Source organism: Vespula pensylvanica, chromosome 1 (assembly GCF_014466175.1).
Source record: "Vespula pensylvanica isolate Volc-1 chromosome 1, ASM1446617v1, whole genome shotgun sequence".
NCBI classification, from domain to species: domain Eukaryota; kingdom Metazoa; phylum Arthropoda; class Insecta; order Hymenoptera; family Vespidae; genus Vespula; species Vespula pensylvanica.
In genome coordinates, this window is record NC_057685.1 from 13450379 (window position 1) to 13473206 (window position 22828).

At 26.7% G+C, this 22828-nt stretch overlaps 3 protein-coding genes across 9 annotated transcripts in view; all 3 read right to left on the reverse strand.

The window, feature by feature from the left end:
* Nucleotides 1-1699, reverse strand: part of LOC122628034 (glycerol-3-phosphate dehydrogenase [NAD(+)], cytoplasmic-like) — an 8474-nt gene extending 6775 nt beyond the window's left edge. Inside the window, exon 1 of one of the 2 annotated variants that reach the window (XM_043809843.1) lies at nt 1374-1699. In XM_043809843.1, coding sequence (XP_043665778.1) covers nt 1374-1417 — 44 coding nt within the window. In that variant the 5' untranslated portion in view covers nt 1418-1699. Of the gene's footprint in view, nt 1-673; nt 696-1373 lie in introns of those variants that run through there. The other variant, XM_043809852.1, reaches the window with a different exon arrangement.
* Nucleotides 1700-2736: 1037 nt separating this feature from the next.
* On the reverse strand, nt 2737-9496 carry LOC122627699 (glycerol-3-phosphate dehydrogenase [NAD(+)], cytoplasmic). Of its 2 annotated transcripts, XM_043809033.1 has the most exons (8): nt 9271-9496; nt 7621-7798; nt 6597-6737; nt 6338-6479; nt 6135-6247; nt 5792-6022; nt 5261-5460; nt 2737-2942 (listed from the first exon to the last, which is right to left on the reverse strand). In XM_043809033.1, exons 1-8 carry the CDS (start codon nt 9309-9311, stop codon nt 2873-2875), a joined length of 1116 nt encoding a protein of 371 aa, XP_043664968.1. In that variant the 5' UTR covers nt 9312-9496; the 3' UTR covers nt 2737-2872. The 2 variants fall into 2 exon arrangements, with proteins under 2 accessions (XP_043664968.1, XP_043664978.1); XM_043809043.1 differs by lacking the exon at nt 2737-2942 and having other exon boundaries at nt 4888-5460.
* A 298-nt stretch (nt 9497-9794) lies between these two features.
* Nucleotides 9795-22634, reverse strand: LOC122627413 (V-type proton ATPase 116 kDa subunit a1). Of its 5 annotated transcripts, none has more exons than XM_043808711.1 (11): nt 22274-22634; nt 21664-21969; nt 15178-15278; nt 13458-13584; nt 13192-13368; nt 12372-12584; nt 11501-12269; nt 11186-11409; nt 10882-11095; nt 10597-10768; nt 9795-10479 (listed from the first exon to the last, which is right to left on the reverse strand). In XM_043808711.1, the coding sequence occupies exons 1-11, from the start codon at nt 22388-22390 to the stop codon at nt 10377-10379; spliced, it is 2523 nt and encodes an 840-aa protein (XP_043664646.1). In that variant the 5' UTR covers nt 22391-22634; the 3' UTR covers nt 9795-10376. The 5 variants fall into 5 exon arrangements, with proteins under 5 accessions (XP_043664646.1, XP_043664821.1, XP_043664739.1 ...); XM_043808886.1 differs by lacking the exon at nt 15178-15278 and adding an exon at nt 17187-17239; XM_043808804.1 differs by lacking the exon at nt 15178-15278 and adding an exon at nt 18099-18184.
* Nucleotides 22635-22828: the final 194 nt, after the last annotated feature.

Here is a 22828-nt window from a genome sequence, read left to right on the forward strand (position 1 = left end):
AAAAAAAAAAACTATTGACCTTCATAACTTTAAAAGATGACAAGAAAAAAAAATGTTCACATGCACTTTGTAGCTAACTGAAAGCGATGCAAATTTTTTTATAATTTCAAGCAGTACGAAATATTTTTTTATAAAACCAATAGGATAGATATCTGCTCATATCATCTAAAATGAGACACCCTGTATATACTTAGTAAAGGAAAAGGAATGCAATGTGGATGCATGTCTATAAGTATGTAAATAAAGCGGAAAAAGAAATGTAGAGATTGATAATAAGTATAGATGAGTAATATGCATATGTGTGTAGATGAGTAATAGAGGTAGAGATTGTAAAAAGCTAAGCAATAGATAGAGCAGGAAACAAAGTACATAATTCTATATATCGGTAATTAAGAAATCTATTAAAAAAAGTGAGGTTGAATCAACAGTAAAGTGACAGCAGTAAAGGTGTAATAGATAAGATAGAAAATGACATTATCGACGGTGGGTATAAAGGATAACAATAAAGAGCAAATAATAACAAAACGAGAAAAGCCCATTTTAGCAGAAAAGAGAAAGAATAATATAAGAAAAGATAATAAAATAAAAGTTATGTTATAAAAGAGAGAGAAATGAAAATGAGATATTAAAAAAAGGATGTTTTTACAGCGTGATTTCATAAAACATATTATACCCGTTAGATAAATCTTTCTTTTCATTTCGTACAAAAAGAGATCACGATATGTAGGTACATATTATTAATGGAAATTCTGTTCCACTTTTGAATACTTCGAGGAACTACAATTCTGTGCCAAGAGATGTACGTAATGTTCGTCTTGACGTTCGTACTGAAATACGTACGTTCGTCAAGAGACAGTGCAATGTGCTATGTCCGTGCGTTGAAACGATACGTCGTATCGTTTAACGCGTCCTTCAACTATAGAATTTTACATACACCAGAGTTTCTCAACTCTTTAGTTTCAAATACCTCTTAGAAATGTGTATATAACTACCTTCATACGTATGGCGTACATCTTGCATAGACAAATAAAATTATAACAAGATAGTATAACAATGGGTATAAAATGTATACAGATTAAAACTTGTATATGATATATGTATGCAATTACGACGTATTACCATAAATTTCTTCTTGTTTCCTTTTCTTTATTTGAAACATATAATGTTACTTTTAAACGATGATAAAACATGTAATTGAATGAATCGATGATCCGTACATTCTCATTTTATATAATAATGAAGAAAAAAGAAGACAAAACAAAATAATAATAAAAAAAAAAAAAAAAAAATATAGGATAACAATGGTAAAGGTATGAAAAGAAAAAAGTCAAGGCCATATTCATTGCGACAACTGCCAATTGGCTTTAACCTACCAATTACCACTTCCTACGATGCATACATTCAACTTCTCCGCCATGGTCTCCAACAGTATTATTCTCGAGTAACTTGTTGATTTTTTAACGAGTTCTTTTCTCTCTCTATTTCTTTCTCTCTAATAAAACAATCGGAACGAAGGAAAAACAGTTGTCAAAAAATACTTGTATATTAATTAATTGTAAACTTTTTATTTTCCGTTTATCACTACGATTTTAAAAACCAAAAAAAAAAAGTGTAACGATAATTATCGATTAACAACGTAAAAATCGATGACTGACTAAACGACCGACTGACTAATTGATTGACCGATTGACTCGTGCGAATTCGATTCGATCTTTTGTTGACCTTAACGACTATCGCCAATTATTTTTCTTCAAACTCTATCGCGCATGCTTTGAATCATAGCCAAGTATTGTATGATCGAGATCGAATAGCTCAACTGTGAGTCCAATAAAATTAGATCTACCTGCTTTGATAATAGATCTCGAAACGATATATCGAAAAGATGTGAGGAAGGACAGTGGTACTGAATCCTTGACGTGATCGATTGTAAAACCCTTGAGCTATTATCGATTATTATCTGTCTCACTGTTATACAATTTCATTTCGTTTCTTTTTTATTAATTTTATCGATAACGAATCTAACCATTTTTTTACTTTTTATAAACATTTACTGGTATACTTTTTTTTTTTATAAATACACCAGTTTTATAGTATATGTTCTTTTTTTAATTTTTATTTCATTTTTTTCTCACAGGATTAATTGTCATATTTGAAGGTTAAGTTTGATAAAAATGTATAAGTTTCATAGTATAGCATGATTATATATATTAAATGTACAAATAATATGTATATATATATTATAAATTTTATATTTATAATATAGTATCATTATAGTATAATAATTATATTTTATAGAATTTTTATTGTACATAACCAAACTTTAAATTATGAAGGATTAATCTTCAACAAGAGATTTTAAGTATCAATGCAAAGTCGATAGGTTTTATCGTTTTATAAGATAATTTTTCTTTTTCTTCCTTAACTATTTTTCTATTTATTCGGTCTCCTATACCATTCTATCTCTAATGATAATGATAATTTAATGATTATATATTATAATGGGTCTATGAATAATGAAATTATTTTAGAAATATGATGAAAACATCGGCACGTATTTATTATTATATCTCATAAAAATTCGTACATAATATACTTTTACAAAATTCTATTATATATATAAAAATAAAAAAACAATATAAAAGAAAGTATAAAAATTTTTAAAATTGATTATAAATTTAAACCATTAAAAATAAAATTTTAAATCATTTAAACCTTGATATAACGCGTGCGCGTATCTTCTTTCTTAATTTTATTTAAAATTCTTTTCTTTTTCTTCTTTTTTTAATATATAAAAAAAATTATATAAGCAAATGTTGTCTTAAAAATCATATTAAAAAAAAAGTCTCCCAATTCTGTTTTTCCGGTATGTTCATCAGAGGTGACTTCTTGGCGACTTTAATTGTCCCATCTTAGCGCTGAGGTCATCATCATCATCATCGTTCCTATATATCAATAGCGAATATAATTAAACGAAAAATTTTTTACATACCTGTTAAAAATCTTTTAACAATTCATCGACAAAAAAGGCTTGTACGTATTGTTTCAAAACAAATTGCACACGATTACAAAGAATGTCTCTCTTAAGTTGAACATTTAAATTACTATCGCTGGCTATTGAAACTAAGAAAAAATCATAGAATGTTCAAAAAATTAAATCAAAAAAATACCATTCTGTTTATTTATCGTGTGCATAAATCTATTTTCAAGCGGGCAGGATTTCGAATACCTATTAAAATAAACTAATTCATTATTCTTGTTTTATTATTTTTACATTGTACCAATGTAAAAAAAAAATTTCTTTATTCAAGGTCATTTTAAAGTCATGATGTCATAGGTCGTTGAACTCGTCTGTGATGTGGACTACAATGTCGTATAATAAAAAGATTATTTAACTTAGAACGATGACATTGAGATGGCATTAAAAATGACCTTGGAGGAATATTTTTTAATCTCATTAAATATAAAAATCCGAAACCATATAAACTCTTTACTTTTTTTACTTTCAATAATTGGAAATAATTTAAATTCAATAATTTAAATGTTCAACTTTTATGAGACATACTATATTAACAATGGATATGATAACTAACATCTAGGTTTGTTGGGGTATATAAATGAGAACAATAAGAGATTTACGTTTTATTGATGTGAACAAATTTAGCAAAATGTAGGAAGAAAAAGAAAACTCAACACAGTTTTAAACTACACAAAGTCTTTTTTTGTTTTGTTTTTGGTTTTTTTAATGTAATAACAATTAACATTCGTATATTTTCTCTTTTTAGGTACATCATACTGTTTTAACTTCTTTTCTAATAACATTGTGATAACTATACAATAAACGTTTTCTTGACATCATGACATCATGACGAGCCAAAAATTGGCACGAGTTAATATACATATTTGTTTTATCTACGTCCGATTTAGTTCTATGAATATATAACACTTCAAATAAACATCTCATTAAAATATATATATAGTAATTATATAACTCTTTATTCACGCTTTTTCGTATACTTTTAATTTTTTCCTTTTCAACATTGTATCTTGTGATATTCCTTGCAGTATACGGAATGTATTTAAAGAAAAAAATGAGAGAAACGTATTTCTCAATAACGTAAGTTTTAAATCAAATCGATAAAAAAATTATATTTCTTCAATGAAGATTGTACGAGTTTGAATATTTTAATCTGATTATTAAATCACATAATTAAAATAAACATATACATATGTATATATTTCATTTAAAAAATGTTTAATATTTAATCTTATAGGAAAAATGTGGGTCCAATATTTATATCGATTTGTATCGATAATTTTAGTATTTTAATCGTAAATCAAAAAGTTAAAAAAAAATTCAATATTTCTTGAATAATAACCCATGTTGAATAACAACTAAAAGTATCCAATAAACATTTGATAAGAATATATGAAATTTACAACAAAATAAATTGAAATAAACATTTTCTGTCAAATCATTTTAAGAAGTTGTATTATTATAACAACATAATCTGACAGATAGTTTTTTAATTTCATGTTCTTGTTATTGAAGATTTATCATAATTAGAAACCATCACTTTGAGAAGTTCTGTCACTTCTTCAATTTCAAACAAACATACAATGTATAAGAACATATTGCAAAAAGGAAAAAAGAGTAAATACGAAGAAATTATGAAAGACCTGCTTTCTTTACTTCGCTTGTTAGATACGTATTTATCGTCTCTATAAATATACATATATCTATATGCATATATATATACATGTATGTACATTTATGTACATATATGTACATGTTTGTGCAAATTAATTTATACATACTATTTAAATGTATTATTTTAAAATCTATCAAATAACTCGGCCAAAATTTTCTTATTACCAACAGATCTCTCATGCGATTTATGTTCCACCAGTAAAATGAAGTGTAAGAGGGTGGATTACAGAAAAACAAAATAATTATAACGTTAGAGACGGATTAAGCGCATATAGCGCTAAATATAATGAAATATTGTTTTTAACGAACTATGTTAGTAATTTCATTATAACGTTACAAGTCAAAGCACAAATATTAAAATAATGTTATCGTCATCAACTATTGGGTTTATACTGCTAAAATGTTAATGCTATTTTTGACAGGAATAAAAACCAACATATTAAACAAAATCAATATAAGAATTGACATCACAAGTTTAAACTTATCGTTCGATTATCGTTGTATTCCAATTTAATCCGCCTCCAACTTTAATTGTAACTATTAAACGCTTACATGTGTTCCGGATGATTGCGAATACAATCGATCAGATCCGCAGGTTTTAGCTGTCCGATGCAAATACGATGGATTGCCGTGAAAAGAGGAAACCTACTTTCCATATTTTTCAACTTTAACATATAATTTACTTCTTCTGCTGTAAATGGTCCTTGCAATTTTTGCCCATTAAGCATTTCTTTCTCTAATTCCTCAATAGTCTGAAATAAAGATATTAAATAAAATACATACACAACAATTTTATTATTAATAACTTTTTTTTTGTTGATAAACACAATGGAAAAAGACTATTGCATAGATCAAGATGTAGATAGGAAGAAAATATTAGAGTTGGAATAAAATATTAGAATAATTATACCAGGATTACGAATGGAGAGATCTTGTTCAGGGACAGGAACATTGGCTGGATTTAGTATTACGGCATATGAGCTTTCGAGTTTCTTTAATAATGATAATAATAATAATAATTGGTAATTTTGTGAATTCTATAAATCTAATAAGAATTATAATAATCATTGGAATTTTGCTAACCTTTCCAGTTCTTACAAAAGCTTCTGATACTTTACGATTTCTTCCACCATAACATGTTGTAATAAGATCAGCTACACCACAGCTTTCAAAAAATGTTGATAGTTTACCACCAGGGTAGAAGGCATCCACAAATTTAATCATCTCCATTAATCCCAATCGAATAACCGCGGCTTTTGTGTTATCACCTAAGTCTAATCCATCGACGAAACCAGCGCCGCAAGCCACAATATTCTATAAATATATCCGAAAAAAATAGTAATATAAAAAATAATTTGTCAAGAATGAATGCGTACATTTAAATTGATACAATGTAAGTACGATACAAAAATATTTTATAAATCACCTTTAATGCTCCACAGCATTCAACTGAATCAACATCTTCAACTACAACAACTCTGAAATATGATGTCTGAATCAGATCTCGAAGAACCGGAGCCATCACTTTGTCTTTGCATCCTACGAATTTACAATAAATATTACAAATCTTATTCTGTAGTTAGTATTAAATTTATTATTCTTATGAATGAAACTCAAATCACTATTTACCTATAGTGGTTTCACAGAACATTTCTTCTGCTACCTCAGATGCCAAATTTGCTCCCATTAATACAGACATAGGAATGTGTAATTCATTAGAAATGATATGTGAGATCAACTCTATACCACCACCTTCTTTTTTGTCAAAACCCTATACACAATTATCCGTAATATTATTTAATTGAATATATATATAAACACAAATATAATTATAATATAGATATATATATACACACATAAAACACAAATGTAATATAACATGACATACTTTTATAAGGGAGAGACCAATGGCTGTAGGTTTAATTTTTCCATAAAGTGTGCTGCATATTCTACGAATAAACTGATGTGGCACCACGAAAATAAGGATATCAGCGTCCTTCGCAGCTTCCATAACATCAGGAACTGCAACCTGACATTTGACACATGAGATATATGATAAATAAATATCTAATAATAAAAATGTTCAAGTTAGAGCATAAGTTTTAGATTTATCGTCAATGACTCAAGGAAGATACTATAATCTTGACTGTAATCATAGATGATATTGTTTAAGGTTAAAATAGATTAAAGTACAAAAGACATTACAAATAAAAAGAAAAAGAAAAAATAATTGTCTGTTATAAAATCATTAACTTATAATCCTAATAATACGTATAAATAGATTAATAAAATGTTGATAACATATTATTTTACTTAAAAGTATCACAAGCACACATTTTTAAAAGTAGTTTGATCTTTCCGTCGATAGATAGCGATTTCAACATTCGATCTTTGTTCGATCGATAAAATAGTTTCCATATTTCGACTATAGAAAAAACATTACGAAGTGACCCACGTAATCTGATAGCGAATTGTTTATTATACAAATTTAAAAACAAATCATTTTTCCTGTTATAATATCTCAAAAGTAATAATATGGTTATTACTTTATCATATCTATACGTATATATATTATTTCAATCAATGGAAGAAATTAATTCTATTAAATTCAATCTCTTTTGTACCTTCAACCTCTTTTGTATTATATTAAAGTCAAGGTCCAGAGTTCAAAAGTCGCTTGATTATAAAATGTAGAAGCAATTGAGAGGCAAATATGTGTATAAATCATATATAAGTATAAATACGATGCCCTTGCTTCGTATTATCTAAGTTTATTTTACGTCAAAATACTATATGATAGTAAAAATTCAGATAAGTTCATAAGCTGTCAATGAGTTAGATAATACCACAAAAAAAAATAAATAAATAAATAAATTCATAGAAATAAAAAAAAATCGTTTCTACGTACTTACCACGTTCTCTGGAAGTTGATGACCAGGAAGATATTTTACATTTTCATGCGTTTCGTTAATTATTTCAGTCAATTTTTTTCCATTTATTAATTCTTCGTACACGTACATAGTAACGCGGTCTTCAAAATTATTTTGCTTTTTGGCATTGGCGCCAACTATCTTAGCAATGGCCGATCCCCTGCAAAAAAATTTTTGTTGTACGAATTGTAAAAATATCGTCTTTTGCAAAAACAGACGAATACAAATTTTATATAAATTTTAAAAATGAAATAAAAATCTTTAATTTTTGTAACTTCATTTTGCAATATATATCTTTTATTTGTTTTATGATATTTCATAATACTAATCCTACTAATTTTAGATAACCAACCTATTCATTGAACATGATCAAAAGCGTATCTATGGTGGGACAAGTAGGGTTTGTACTTTGGGTAAAAAAACTAAAAGATATAGCGTTTATCGAAAAAAATTAATTTTGAAAAAAGATCTTGATAAGAAATAAATTTGAAAAAAACAAAGGTGTAAAAAGAAACGTTGATTCTGAAAGATTGTTATCATAAGCGTGATATAATAATAAAGTAGTCTTTTTTTTTGGAATTAAAATTGAAATAGAAAAGATTAAATTGGAATGATACGCATTTACAAGAGCACGACTTCCGTGCTTGTCTAGGCGCTGTTTATGCTAGATACGTCTCTGTTAAGATAAACAATTTTAATAAATTTCAAGTATGTGTCTCAGTTTCTCTTATCCGTTAAGGTAACGATTATCGATAAGGTTATATGTAACCTTCGATAGAATAAATTGTTTACTTTTTTCCGGTTATCATCAGCTAATATTCATACAGATTTTCCAAATAACATAAATGTATTTCTCATTTACATATATAAATGAAATGTTACGTAACAATAAAGACTTTGAACCAAACTTCTCTAATGTACCAAAAATATGTATGTGTCTGTGTTAACGCAATAAATATTTCCTTCGTAAAATTAAATTTGATTAGATGTAGAAAACAAGTGTTATCTACGCGCCTTTTTTTTCCCTCGGAAAATAACAGATGTGGCAACTGAATCGAACTATGTACGAATATGTATGAGGACATTAACAAGTTATTAAGACACGATCATAAAGTCAGGGACAAAATAGATTATGCGTTGCTACAATTTTATATTCATTTTATGTAATATTATTAATAATAATAAAAATATCGTTAAAACACTATTTAGATATTTATATGATTCTATGAATGATTCTCTTACTTTTTTATAACATTTCATGTTGAAGGAAAGAGAGATAGGGAGATAGAAAAATAATTATAGTTTAGTACGGTCATCGGTTTTAGCCGCTCAAATTCGAAGGTTAATACGACGCTTGATAAAAATACTGAAGAGATATTGTACAACTCGAAAAGAATTTGGTTGTTCTATTTTAGTTTTCAAGAAATTAAAAATTAAAATAAATCTCTTCGAAAAAGTCGAAGTAACCTTCAACTAACACGTGCAAATCGATGAACAATTGCTTCTCTTTTCTTCTTATCTCCATCTCCCGTTCGATAAATATTAGAAGTCTGTCTATCTTTCTTTCTCTCCCTCCCTATCTCTCTCTCTCTCTCTCTCTCTTTCTTTTTTTTTTCTATCAAACATACTTACCAATTTCCAGAGCCAATGATGCAAACACTTTTCTTCTCCATTTTGTATATCTAAAGAGTTAATCGAAGAGACAAAAGAATAAAGAAAATCGCGTAACAATGACGACAAACAACGACGACAATGAGGCAGGAGACAAATAAAAAGTTTTTTTTTTAAGAAAAAGAAGTAAACGGATACACTTAACCGTCCGTTGCGAATCTCCGCCGACTCTGAACGCAACGCGAAATTACACAGACTATGTATACTTCTACCAGTCAGATAATGTGTACTGCGCATGCGCTAATTTTAATGCAGATCTTTCTTTTCTCTTCATCCTCTTTTTCTCTCTTTTCTAACTTTACGCGTCTGTTATATTTTAACGTAATGAACGTATTAAAAATCCTTTCGTATTTTATTATTATTATTATTTTTTTTTTCAGTTTATCAATTAAATTTTAATGTTTCTTCATTTATGTTTATGTAAAAATTTTTATATAAAAAATTGTGAATACAAATGTTCAATGGAAGGTAATATATCAAAGAAATATGCCTTGAAATATGTATTTTGTAGCCTATTAATTATAGCACATTACATACATTCTTTTGAAAGTTAAATATAATATACATTGGCGAATTTTTCATTAAAAGTATAATCTATTTTAAGATTAAATTATAACGAACTGTGTATTAATTGCATGCTTTTTGTTATGGAGAATTTTTTTAATTAACTTTTAAATTATGTGTTATATATATATAACAAGTATTTGTACAACAGCACGTTTTAGATTCATTGATTCCATGATAACTAACTCATACATCTATGATAAGAGAGATATTATTGACATACTAATGATGTTTCCTGACTATATCTATAAATAGTTTTACAATCTACTGTAAAATGTTTCTTTTTTTTTTTTTTTTAATTTTTGTATTCAATATTATTATCGTACTTTTTGCTAAAACATACGTTAATAAAATACACCTTCAATGATAAACACTTAAAACTGAAATTATTCGAAACAATGATTACATTACAGGTTTCTTTTATATATTGCTTTATAGTCTGGAAATATAGACGTTTGTTTTCTATGTCATTTATAACGTTTTAATTATTTCAATTAATGCCCTTAATCCTCGGCAGTCGATTGAGCGGCATCTAATATAATTTCGAACGAAAATGGTTGGAAACTATAACCCAAACCAGCGTAAAACTTGCTTTGAAATTCCACCCTGTATAGAAAGAAATAATATACAATATTTTCTTCAAACGTTCTTTTATAATTTCTAATTAGAAAGTCATAAAAAATATATTTATATTTATTTCTCTCTAGTATTATATTGTCTTACCAATGGAGACGAAGAGTATGTAAGAAAGCTGAAAGTCCTTCCATCAGAACTAAAATACCAACAGTCAAAACAGCCCAAAATGCGAATATTATCCAAAGGATAATACCACCAACCCAACCTTCCCAGGTCAATCCATTCCTCATTACCATAGCCCATAATACTTCTGAGAGTTCTATTAAAAATTTATGTTTATATATATATATATATACATGTACTATAAAATATTATATATATATATATTCTTTATAAAAACTAAAAGAAAATATTATTTGTATCCCTACTTACGTGCATGAGCAAGAGATAAAGCCCACAAACGTAAATATGATGCAGTATGGGAGACGCTACCAAGTACATATTCGATAGTATGAATGCCTTGGTGTATAAATACTTCAGTCATATCTTCTTGTTCTTCTTTATGATTACCTTGAACACCTCCTGTTGGTTGCACCGCACCAACACTACCATCTACGTCACCATTTTCAGCACCATGATTATTTAACTGCATTAAGTGTAATGACAAATTGGTAATATTAAAATATATTAAATACTTTAAATATAACATTGTATTATAATAATTATGTATACATACTTGATAATGTTGTTTCTTTGCATTACGCATTAATGTAATTGGCTTAGCTAATAACATCCATGGAATGCAAATGACAGCTACGACGACTAAAAATTTCTGGAATCCATCTTGACCAGCATACATCCATTTGTCACAACCTTTTAATTGTACAGGTTTATTGAAGAGTACCATGTTGATAAATGTTATTAATACTGATGGTGCACAATAAGGACTAGGACGAATTTCTACAAAAATAATAGTCTAATAATGTTTCTGTATATAAATATAAAAAAGAGAAAGATTTATGTATTTATAATTATTTGTTAATAAGATTACCTGATGATAAGGTTGCATGATATTTTATCCATTTAATAAACATGAGTACAACCATGTACAAGAAAAGTACTATTAAAAATATAATCTGAGGAATAAATTCGCAAGTAATATTTATCCTCTTTTTGAAGTACAAATGATTCCATAGTCCAACAATAACACCAAACAACATATGTAATACACCAAAGATTATTGAAATCTTCATTTTATAGGAATTTAAAAATATAATTTTATTTTCGGCTAATTGCCATACAGGATCCAGACCAATTGGGTAAGGATTCTGTTCGTATTCCGTTGTATTTGGATTTAATTGTAAAGCTCTATTCGAGTGAACGGTCGTGAAATTATAAGTGATATTCCAATGTGATCCGAAAATATTTAAAGATTTAGAAAATACGTCGTTGTATATAAATCCTGTGTACATCGAAAATAATCCCATTAAGAAAACAATGTATCTGCCACCAAAAAAGATATTCCATATTTCATTGTCAGATTTTTTAGCTGCTAATGGTTTCTCCTTTAGCACCATCCATCCACCAAATAGAAACATGATCAATCCATGTCCGAGATCACCAAACATGACAGCGAATAAAAATGGGAAAGTAATTATCGTATATGGTGCAGGATTCATTTCTCTGTAAGATGCAACTCCATATGCATCAATTAAAGCTTGAAAACCTTTAGTAAATTTATTTGTACGATTGTAAGTCGGCGGATCTTCGAATGTTTCCATACGATTTAGAATAGGAGATACAGAACTACCGCTACGTTCCTATAAAATATATTTTCTTATATAAATTATAATATGATATATTTTAATAAATGATACATTTAAATAAATATCATAATAAATATAATAAAAAAGTAATGTTACCGTTCCACGACGTAAGGCAAGTTGAATCGTCTCGATATCTAATACAGGTACCCAACATTCCGCTATCAAACATTTCTGAGTAACATCTAAATTGAATAAATTTAATGTATGATAAATTGCTTTTATTTTCCGAACTTTGACAAACCAATTTTTGATATTTTTCGCTGCAGCTACCAAGACACGATGACGATGATCTTGAGTTTGACCAAGTACCTATAAAGATTTTCTTATCTTTTAGAAATACGAATAGGTAAAAATTAAATAAAAAATATATATATATATAAATGATATTTATATAATATATTTTTTATTTGAATATTTTTATTTGTTTATATATATATATATATATATATATACAAAAAATGTCCGAGAACAAATGAGAAATATTTTAGAGGTGACTAACGCATCAACACGATGAAAAAAAAAATTTATATAAACGTATATCCTATTTAATTTTGTTTTCGAGCTATAAGTATTTCATATCGCAATAAGTCTTTCGTTAAATGGACTTAGCGTCATCGCATTTTAGCCGAATTTTTAGAGGTAAAAACATCTCTAAAATATCCTCCCATTTAATATGGGACACTCTGTATATTTATATATATCCTTTCTTGGATTATATATACAGAATAAGTTTTTTAAATATCTTGAAAACAACGCATTATTGAAAAAAAAGTTTGAAACAAAAGTTGTGTGAGAAAATAAACAACTTTTCTCTGGAACGTTATAAATAATTCTTCTTTTTAAAAATGTATTCATATATTAAAAAATTTATCCAATGTTTTATCTAATATGTCGCTCTCGTATTATAAATATTTACCGTATTTAAATCTTCAATACGTGTCATTACTCCCATAGCCATTTCCCGTCGATCTGCTGGTGCTTCAGGACATGGATACAAAGTTGCCCTAAAACCTTCGCAAATTTTCTTAACTCGTGTCTTTAATTGATCACCTTGGAAGAATATAATAAACACCGATTTAAAGACTTGGTCTCCCTAAAAAAAAAAAAAGAAAAAAAAAAGAAATCAAGAGAAATAAAATTTAATATTAGTCTACAAAAAAGTTATCTATTTTTATTACGTACCGTTGAAGGGTCTTCCAAGGGTGTTTCAATTTCAGCTTGACGTAAAAATACATTTCCACGACATGCACGCCATAGCATGCGTTCGAATGCAGGAATGCGTTCACGTAGTATAACTCCAGCAACGAAACTATGAAATACATATGAAAATTAATATTAATTTAAAAGAAATTTTTTGTTGATTTTAATATAATAATCCTAAAGTTAATTCTTATTTATTTTTATGTAAGTATATCTGACGCTAATTAAAACTATAACGTACGGAATCAGAGCTATATATTGAATTATCCAAGTTGCTTGTAATGTATACGTAATTATATACATTATAAAAAAAAGATTAAGAAAGAAAAAAACAAAAAGATATATTTATAAAAAACAACATGTTGCAACATTATTTAATGTAAGCTTCATAGTTGAAATTAACAGTACGCACCAACAACGTTGATGTCATATAATTTTCAATCTGTATCGATTTATATATAAAGTTTGTAACATAAATGAAGACAACAGATAAATAATCTTATTTTTGTTTATTCACATGTGGATATATTAATGCAAAAAAGGAAGGACCTTGACTTCTATATTTATTTTAGAAGTTTCATTGAATGATGATTTCTGCAGCCATGGTTATTCACATACCTATTCTTAAATTATTTATTTAATCATGTACAATCCTAATTAAAAAAGAAACTTTCGATAACACAGCAGAATATCTTAAACAGCATATGGTCACTCCAAAAGTGTTACTTTGTACGAAGGTAACAATGCATATATGTAGTTATCAAAAAACTTACAAGAATACCGGTGCAACCATTCCCAGGGGCTTTGATACTGTTTAAAATTTGTTTATGTGTAAGTATATGTACATACAGGTATTCATAGCATTAACAAATTTGATTAAATGCGCGTTATATAATCATTGAATTAATGAAATATATAGAATAAAATGATTAAAGTATATTTATATGAGATATTAAATACATTACGCGATCAATGTTATTATATATGTTTGTGTGTATATATATATATATATGTGTGTATATATGTATACGATATGTACGATTAATCTTACACACGTTACAATTTTCGATTAAATACTTCAATCAAATGATAACTATCAACATTCTGTAAAGTTGGAAGAAATCAACATTCTACTACTGCTGCATACAGTGAAAATATCAGATTAATATAATAAATAAAACTCATTGTAGTGATTGAATATTGATCTGTTAAATGATCATGCCATAAAATACCAATCAACATGTTAACAACTAAACAATTAAAAAAATGCTGCACTTACATTTTCTTTTATATTTCATTTAAGAGATTCATCTTCAGTAGAGGATCTATAAATTTCATAGAAAACTGTTTCTTTTTTATTGGGGAATTCAAATAAAATCTATTTAAAAAATATAAAAATGTAAAAAAAAGTAAAAAAAAAAAAAAAAAAAAAAAAAAGTTCATCTTTATGTTAAATTCTCACTTAATATAAAAATAATTCAACTGATTTTTTTTTTTTTTTTTTTTAAATACCTAAAACATATATACAACTATTATCAATAAAATATACTTTTCTAATAATAATCCAAGATGTTATAGATCTCAGAATAAAATTAAAAGTGCAATATGCAATACCTGTTAATGGTAAGTTAGTAAGATATATTTTATTAAAAGCAGTGAATATAGATTTAAGGGAAGGAATAACTAGTTTTGGAGTACGTACCCCAGTTGGACAGGACCAAGAGCGGACTGGCGGGCGACATTATCGTCACTAATCAACGCACGTGTCATGGACTCGGTGGGGTTCAAGCCTGCGTGCTCTTGCTGACGATACAACAGACAAGACACAACCACATTAACACACTAGACATGACCACAATGCTTCAATGCCATTTTGTAGTGTTGCATAGGTGTCTGACCTTCGCGTATAGATTTCATTAAAATATCTTTAACGATACAAAATTACAATTTTCTATTATTCTGTTTTTAATCTGTTATATTTCACTACTTTTTTTTTATTAATCATTTAATTCTAATTAAATCTATTTGATATAGTTTGAAGGTATCTGTTTGAGTATAATTTATGGTTTACATCATTTTGGATCATTTTTGGATTTTTTTTTTTTTTTATATATATATCAAAGTTATAAATATTACGTACGATAGAAAATATTAAATAATAGTAGGTACTTTTGGATCGTATAAAGATATTTCTATTTCGTTATAATTTTAGTATAAATATGAATTGCCAAATTAGTAATGCTGCATTACTTGAGAACTATTCAAACCCATATTTTTTTATACATGCCTTACAAAAGAGTATGTCAGTGAAACATGGCAATTCTTATTTAATGAATGATCTGTAAAAACCTGAAAGCAATTATTTTACTATAGTTTTAGTTTGGGTAATATATGCAGAGATTTATGCAAAGATATTGTTAAATTAAGAAAGGTTTTGCAAATATTAAAATAGATATACGTATATATTCTTTTAGAATATACCTCTCTCTATATTTTTAAATAAAAATATAGTATGTCTCTGTGCGTGTGTGTGTGTATAGTATATATATATATTTATTCATATATATACATACATACATATATATACATACATACATATATATATATGTATACTACTCGTTTATATTTTAAAAAATTTAAATATATATAAATGTACAGGGAAACAATTTTTTTCCTATTTATAAAACATGAAGAGAAAAAAATAATAAAACTTACTTGATAAGACACTTAAAAAAAGAAAGAAAAAAAAAAAATAAATAAATAAATAATGGATAGCTGAAGCAAAGCAAATTCATAAATGCATTGATTTTTATCTTTAGAGAAGGTTTTTATTTTTTCAAGAAGCAATCAAAAAATTTTCTAGTTCAAGTTTGATTTTTTCTATTATTTCAAATATATCATTGATAAAGATCAATGCATGCAATATTAAAAAAGAAAGACATGCCCCACACAAATGCCATATGTTAAAGAAAATATATCATACATACCCATGGCCACACCATCATCATTCACGTTATTTACATTATAAATATATTATGATATGTGATTTCTTTTTACATTAAGTAACAAAATGAGTTTAAGTCAATGAAATCTGTGTTATACTTGACTATTTTGTCTATTAATTATTCAATTCTAATTAAAAATATTCGATACAGTTTGAAGATTTCTGTTTGAGTATAATATATAGTTTACAGGTGATCAGTCAAACTGTATCAACTGTTATACAGTATGAACTTTAACAAACATTGCTAAATAATTTTATGACACACAATCTGTAGGAAATTAGCACGTCATCATTATTATAAATTTGGAAGTATACATAATATTGTTAAATGAAGCAAACAATTGCATTTGTTTTTAAAGAGCATATAACATTACCAAAGCATAAAGTTTTATTTTGCTTATATTTAATTAAATAATACGATATGCGAGTAAAATTGTGCGCACACACGTACGCACACCTGCTGAACAATAATATTAACAAGTAATTAAGATAGATGAAATATGATGTTACCGCTGTACTAAACGATATTTTGTGAAAATATTGATTTTGAAATAATTATATATTATTATCATTATTGCGTCAATAAACTTGCTTTGGTAATTATAACATGAATGCTCTTTCTTATTGCAGTGGGATATTGGAGAACTACAGGCAGACATTGAGCAAAACAGTTTTGCAAACGCAAATAACGGTTGATAACAGCTTGCCTGAGGGGGCTCCTATAGTGTGCTCCTATGGTGTCTGCCGCAGTGTACAGGTGCTGTAACCACAGAACACACTGACGTATCGTGCCCTCTACTTATAACTAATTCTGTGTATGCAGCTTATTATTTGCATATGTAACAAAAGCTTCATAAATTCTTCAGCTTATCAGTTACATTATCAAATCTTATCCCTTGTTGCTAAAGAAACATAACAATCACGCAGTCCTGAATAATCCCATTATAATAAGACTTTTACGATTTTTATTTAATTGTATTCCTAACATTAAAACATAGTGACCGAGTACCATTAAAATTTACAGTGCAATCAGTGCAATTAGTGAAGTGTTTTAATACAAAATTTATAAGACATGCATAATATACATAAAATGATTCTCGGTCACTAAAACTTTAAATACAGAGTGCAGAAATTCTACTAAACATAAACTATTACACCAGTTTATTTTTATAAATAAAACATGAATTATGAAGATGTTTAATTCTTTTAATATTTAATAGATATTATTAAAACTTTAATTGTATGTAGATATTTCAATTAAAAAATAAATATATATTACATATATAATTTCAATGAACAAATTTGGCTTTATTCTTTTTGGAAATATTATTAGAGATATCAGTACTTCTTTTTATTAAATATTGATAAACTTTTTTGATCTTAAGTATAAAAAAATGAAATAAAATGAATATTACGAAATAAAAATTATAATGTAAGCAATTATAAAAAAATTTATATTTGTAGATTGACAAAAAAAAATAATTACTATATGTCACTTTTAATTGAAATGGAAGAAATGTATTTTGTATGTATGGTGTGTGATAAAAAATGTAAAGAAAGCTTTAAAACTATGAATTACTACACTCTGCATTATTCAGAAGTACGTCACAATTGATTACCCGAGCTTGAGAGCCTGGCCGCCGGCGCGGAGGCCCTCTTCACCCAAGAGAGTGACTTGCTCTTCCTCACGACTTGGATCTGCCATCTGCGATACGACACCTCCATTCTCAGCCTGGCAACAGACACATGTCACCCCTCTCTTGCCCTATTTCCCAGTCGTTTATTTTGTTTCATGAGAACTGAACTCACCCCTCATTATTATAACTCTTCATTGTCAATTTTATTATACAGATCAAAAAATATTTTTCAATTTTTATATATTGGTATAGTGCAACAGATATTAATCCATTACACAAAATAATCACAGTTATGTATCACGCATCAAGAACAATTGCAGATTGTCTCTATTTGTAAATTTAAGAAAATTCATAAAGCATCTAAATACATGCTATACACATATTAAATATAATGCATACAGATTATGATTTGTGTATAATTTGTTAACTGTAAATACATATACTATAAAAAAAATAGTATGTTTTTATATTTATGCAAATTGTTTAGAAAGCCAAAGGAAAAGTAAAGATTTTAATTTAAAGGAAGGTTATTAAATATTACACATATATATATATATATATATATATATATATATATATATATATACACATATATATATGCTATATAATTAATTTCTACTGGAAGTTAATATTTTAAAATACAAAAATAAAATTAATTATATATAGTTATGTATTTATATTAATATTTTCAAATATACGATTGTATAGAATACTCATAAACTAGATTTTGACAAGATTTTGACAATGAAGAAAATAAAAAATTAAAAATGTACATAATATGAATAACTTAAAAACTTATGAAAATATATTTTAATGTTATAATTATTAAAATTATAACATGCATAGAACTTGCATTATACAATACTTACAATATATAATATTCATGCAATATTTTTTTTTTCACAGACAAAATCACAGACATATCACATGATAAGCATTCATGAGATATTGCATATGCAATATATTAACAATTTTTTTCTATTAATTATCCTATTAACATATCAACTTCCATGCAGTAAATTATTGCTATTGTATAATGTGAAAACTATACTGGTACATTGCAAACAAATATAACATACGAATTATTTAAGATATTGGTTTACTATGAATTAAATTATTTATTATATAATTAATTTTTTTTTTTTTAAGAATGCACTATTAATGGTAAAGAGAACTTTGTTCGATATAATGTAAAATTTTATGATCACTATTAGAAGCAGCAATATGATTATGGAAGCATAAAATAATTAAATGGAAAAAGAATAAGAGAAAAAGAGAGAGAAAGGGCAGGGATGGCTATAAAAAGGAAAAGATCAAAACACCTTGTCAGGTGACATTAACACGTTTAGTAACATTTTTATGTGATGATTGAATTATTATGTTAAATAAAGATTTATTTAGTACTGTGAATATAAATTTGTATGCAACATATATTCTACAGCTACATTATATTACTTGAACAAGTATGTGCACATACTAAGATAATGAAATTACACAACATAAGTACAATTACAAATTGAGACATTAACAAAAAGAATATTTTAATTCCAAATTATTGATTATGCATCTTGAATTAATTCTTAGCACATAAATGTGCATTGATATAAATATATTTTTTCAATTAATAATTCTCTTACATGTAAATGTACAATATATATAGAATATATATAAATGCAAAATGTTATTGATGCATGTAGATAAAATCATATCTATTCATATGTCTACATTAGACATATACATCTTTTAAAATAATGAATTTTTTTACTAATTTTTAACTATACTCAGGAAAGAAAACAATAATTATATAGGAACTTTGGGAAGTAGGGCATAATAAGTGACATGTGTCTTTTGCGATTCTGCAACTTGGTTAGTTGGCAATAGTAACACATTACATGTCCTAAAATCACTCAATAGTATTATTAGTAACACAAAACGAAAACATTATAATACGAAGATTCGATTTTTTAAATTATTATTAACGTTAGTACAATCTTTAATATTCTCAATTGATAAAATCATATATATATATATATATATATATATATATATATATACATATACACATATATATTGGCTTTAAATTAAACTTGTTAAGCTTTTATAAATATGTACTTGCATCGTGTAACTATTACATTATTTAAAAATTTTACATGCATCATAATTGTTCTCATACCCATATTCACAGATTTGCTCATTAGATTTGCTTTCAAGAAATTATAAATTGAAATTTCTATTTAAATACTTCATTAAAGAAATTAATCCACACATAAAAATTAGTTTACTGAATAGTGCAAAAAGATAAATATCTGCAAAGTTCAAAGCATTTTTTACACGCCTTAAATATTGATTTAAAAGATAAAAAAAAATAAATAAATAAAATAAAATGGAATAAATAAAATAAGGAAAAAAAAAAAACAAGAAAAAACATATATTTAACACTGAGAAATTACCAATGCAATAACAAGCAAAACTTTTATATAATAAAATATAAAGATTAAATTTCATTTATATCCATTATACTTATTTTTTTTTATATAATAATAAGAATAATTTCAGTTTTAGAAAAGTTTTAGAAAAGATAGAAAGAACAAAATTTCTAAAATATGTATATTTATATATATGGAAAGAGAAAAAGAAAGATAAGAAAAGAGAGTAGAAATAGACAAAATGTTAGTTTGAATTTACATCCAGATTTTGTTTTTCATGTGCATTTCTTTATGTTATGTTTACAAAATCTGTAAATATTTATATATCATTTAATTCCATCCCCAATATGAATTTTTTTTCAACTATAAAATATTCACTTTTTCTAATCATATCTTTTACCAAATAAAAGATTGTTCTTTTGTTAACCTTAAATTTTATTGTAAAATTTATATAAAATATAATTAATATCGTCATTATTATTGTCATGATGATTATTATTATTAAAAGTTATATTATAATTTATATATATATATATATCTCTTTCATATCATAATTATTATTAATATTATTATCAATGTTATAAATTTATTTAAATATTAAAAGATAAATAATTTATCTGTATCATTAATTAGTTTCTATAGAATTTTTTTATAGTTTTAATACGTATTGTTTTTATTCCTATCCATATCTCCAAAATATGGTACAATGACAAAAACAATGACAATACAATACGGTATAGTTAACAATTGAGGCACCCATTTTCAATATATCACCCACACAAAATTACCAAACATAACATGTCAGCTTTGTAATTTAAAATACTCTTATTTGTTATCCAATAATGTTTCATATAACAAAACTTTACGTTTTTATAATAAAATCATAAAAATGTAAAGTAAAAAATTCTTATGATACTTTTTTTATCGAATTATATTATTTATTGGATCAGAAATAAGAAAATCCAAATAATTATCACATCAGTGACAAACACGCAAATATAATTTTAATATTTTCAATGATTAGGCTCCCAATTTCCAATTGCATTTATAAAAATATAGCATCATCACACACACGATTATATATGTTAATGGCATAAACAAAATGGTTAAATAAATCTTACCTCATCAAAGAAGACTTGAGTTTTTCTTAATATGTGCTTTAGCTCAGTCAATTCTAAGAAGTTACGTTTCAGAGCTTCAGCATTTTGATTGACTTCTCGCAGTTCATTTTCCAACTTTTCAAATGTAGCTTCTAAATCAATCATTTCACGAGGTTGTGGAGCTTCAGGATTTTCACCAGTATCAAGCATTGGTATTCCATCTTTTTTGATTTCCTTCTCAAGATATCGTAATTTTCGTTCCATTTCATCGCAACGACGTACTTCGTTAACGAATTTCCGTTGAAATGCGTTAACATCTGGGTTAAGCTATATTAAAATATAGATTAGAGAGAGAGAGAGAGAGAGAGAGAGAGAGAGAGAGAGAGAGAGAGAGAGAGAGAGAGAGAGAGAGAGAGAGAGAGAGAGAGAGAGAGAGAGAGAGAGAGAGAGAGAAAGAGAGAGAAAGAGACAAACAAAGTGACAAATTTTATTATAATTTATATATTTCTGTAAATAGAAAGAAAGTACATTGGAATGTAACAAGTTCGTAAGACATCTATAAATGTTACATTTGAAATAGATGTAACATCGATATAAAAAGATATTCGTAGAAAGATAATGAAAAACTTACATCTCGAAATTGGACAAGGCCAAGTTCGCCAAGTTCGGAGACACAAGCGTAAGCAGCTTCGCTTTGTAAGAAGAGTTGACACAAGGTCATTTCTTCACTTCGAAAAAGCGAACCCATCTTAGAAGATGGAGAATTTACTATTGGAATGAAAAATCGTTTTAGGTAAGTTCCGCGTTCGTAAGAAAGATGAGGACTCCACGATGCGAACTCAACGAGACTCGAAGATAATATCGTGAGTCAAAGTGAAAAACACGATATATAACACGAATCCGAGATAGCAACGATCAATATCGTGACATCACGAGATTTGAACTATTTTACACAACTATAGACCGAGAGTCACGAGTTCTAAACGTGCCACACTTGCGACAAGTTCACACCCAATGATCATACAGCGCTTAATGTGTAGCGGCAGTTTCCCGAATTACTTTTTTCAAATCGATAATATTGATGTGTATATAATCGACAAAAACATAGCTACACGTTTATGATTTCTACGTCTTTATTTATTTACTTTTCTTCTTCTTCTTAGTTTTAAATAAGAAAGGTAAATAT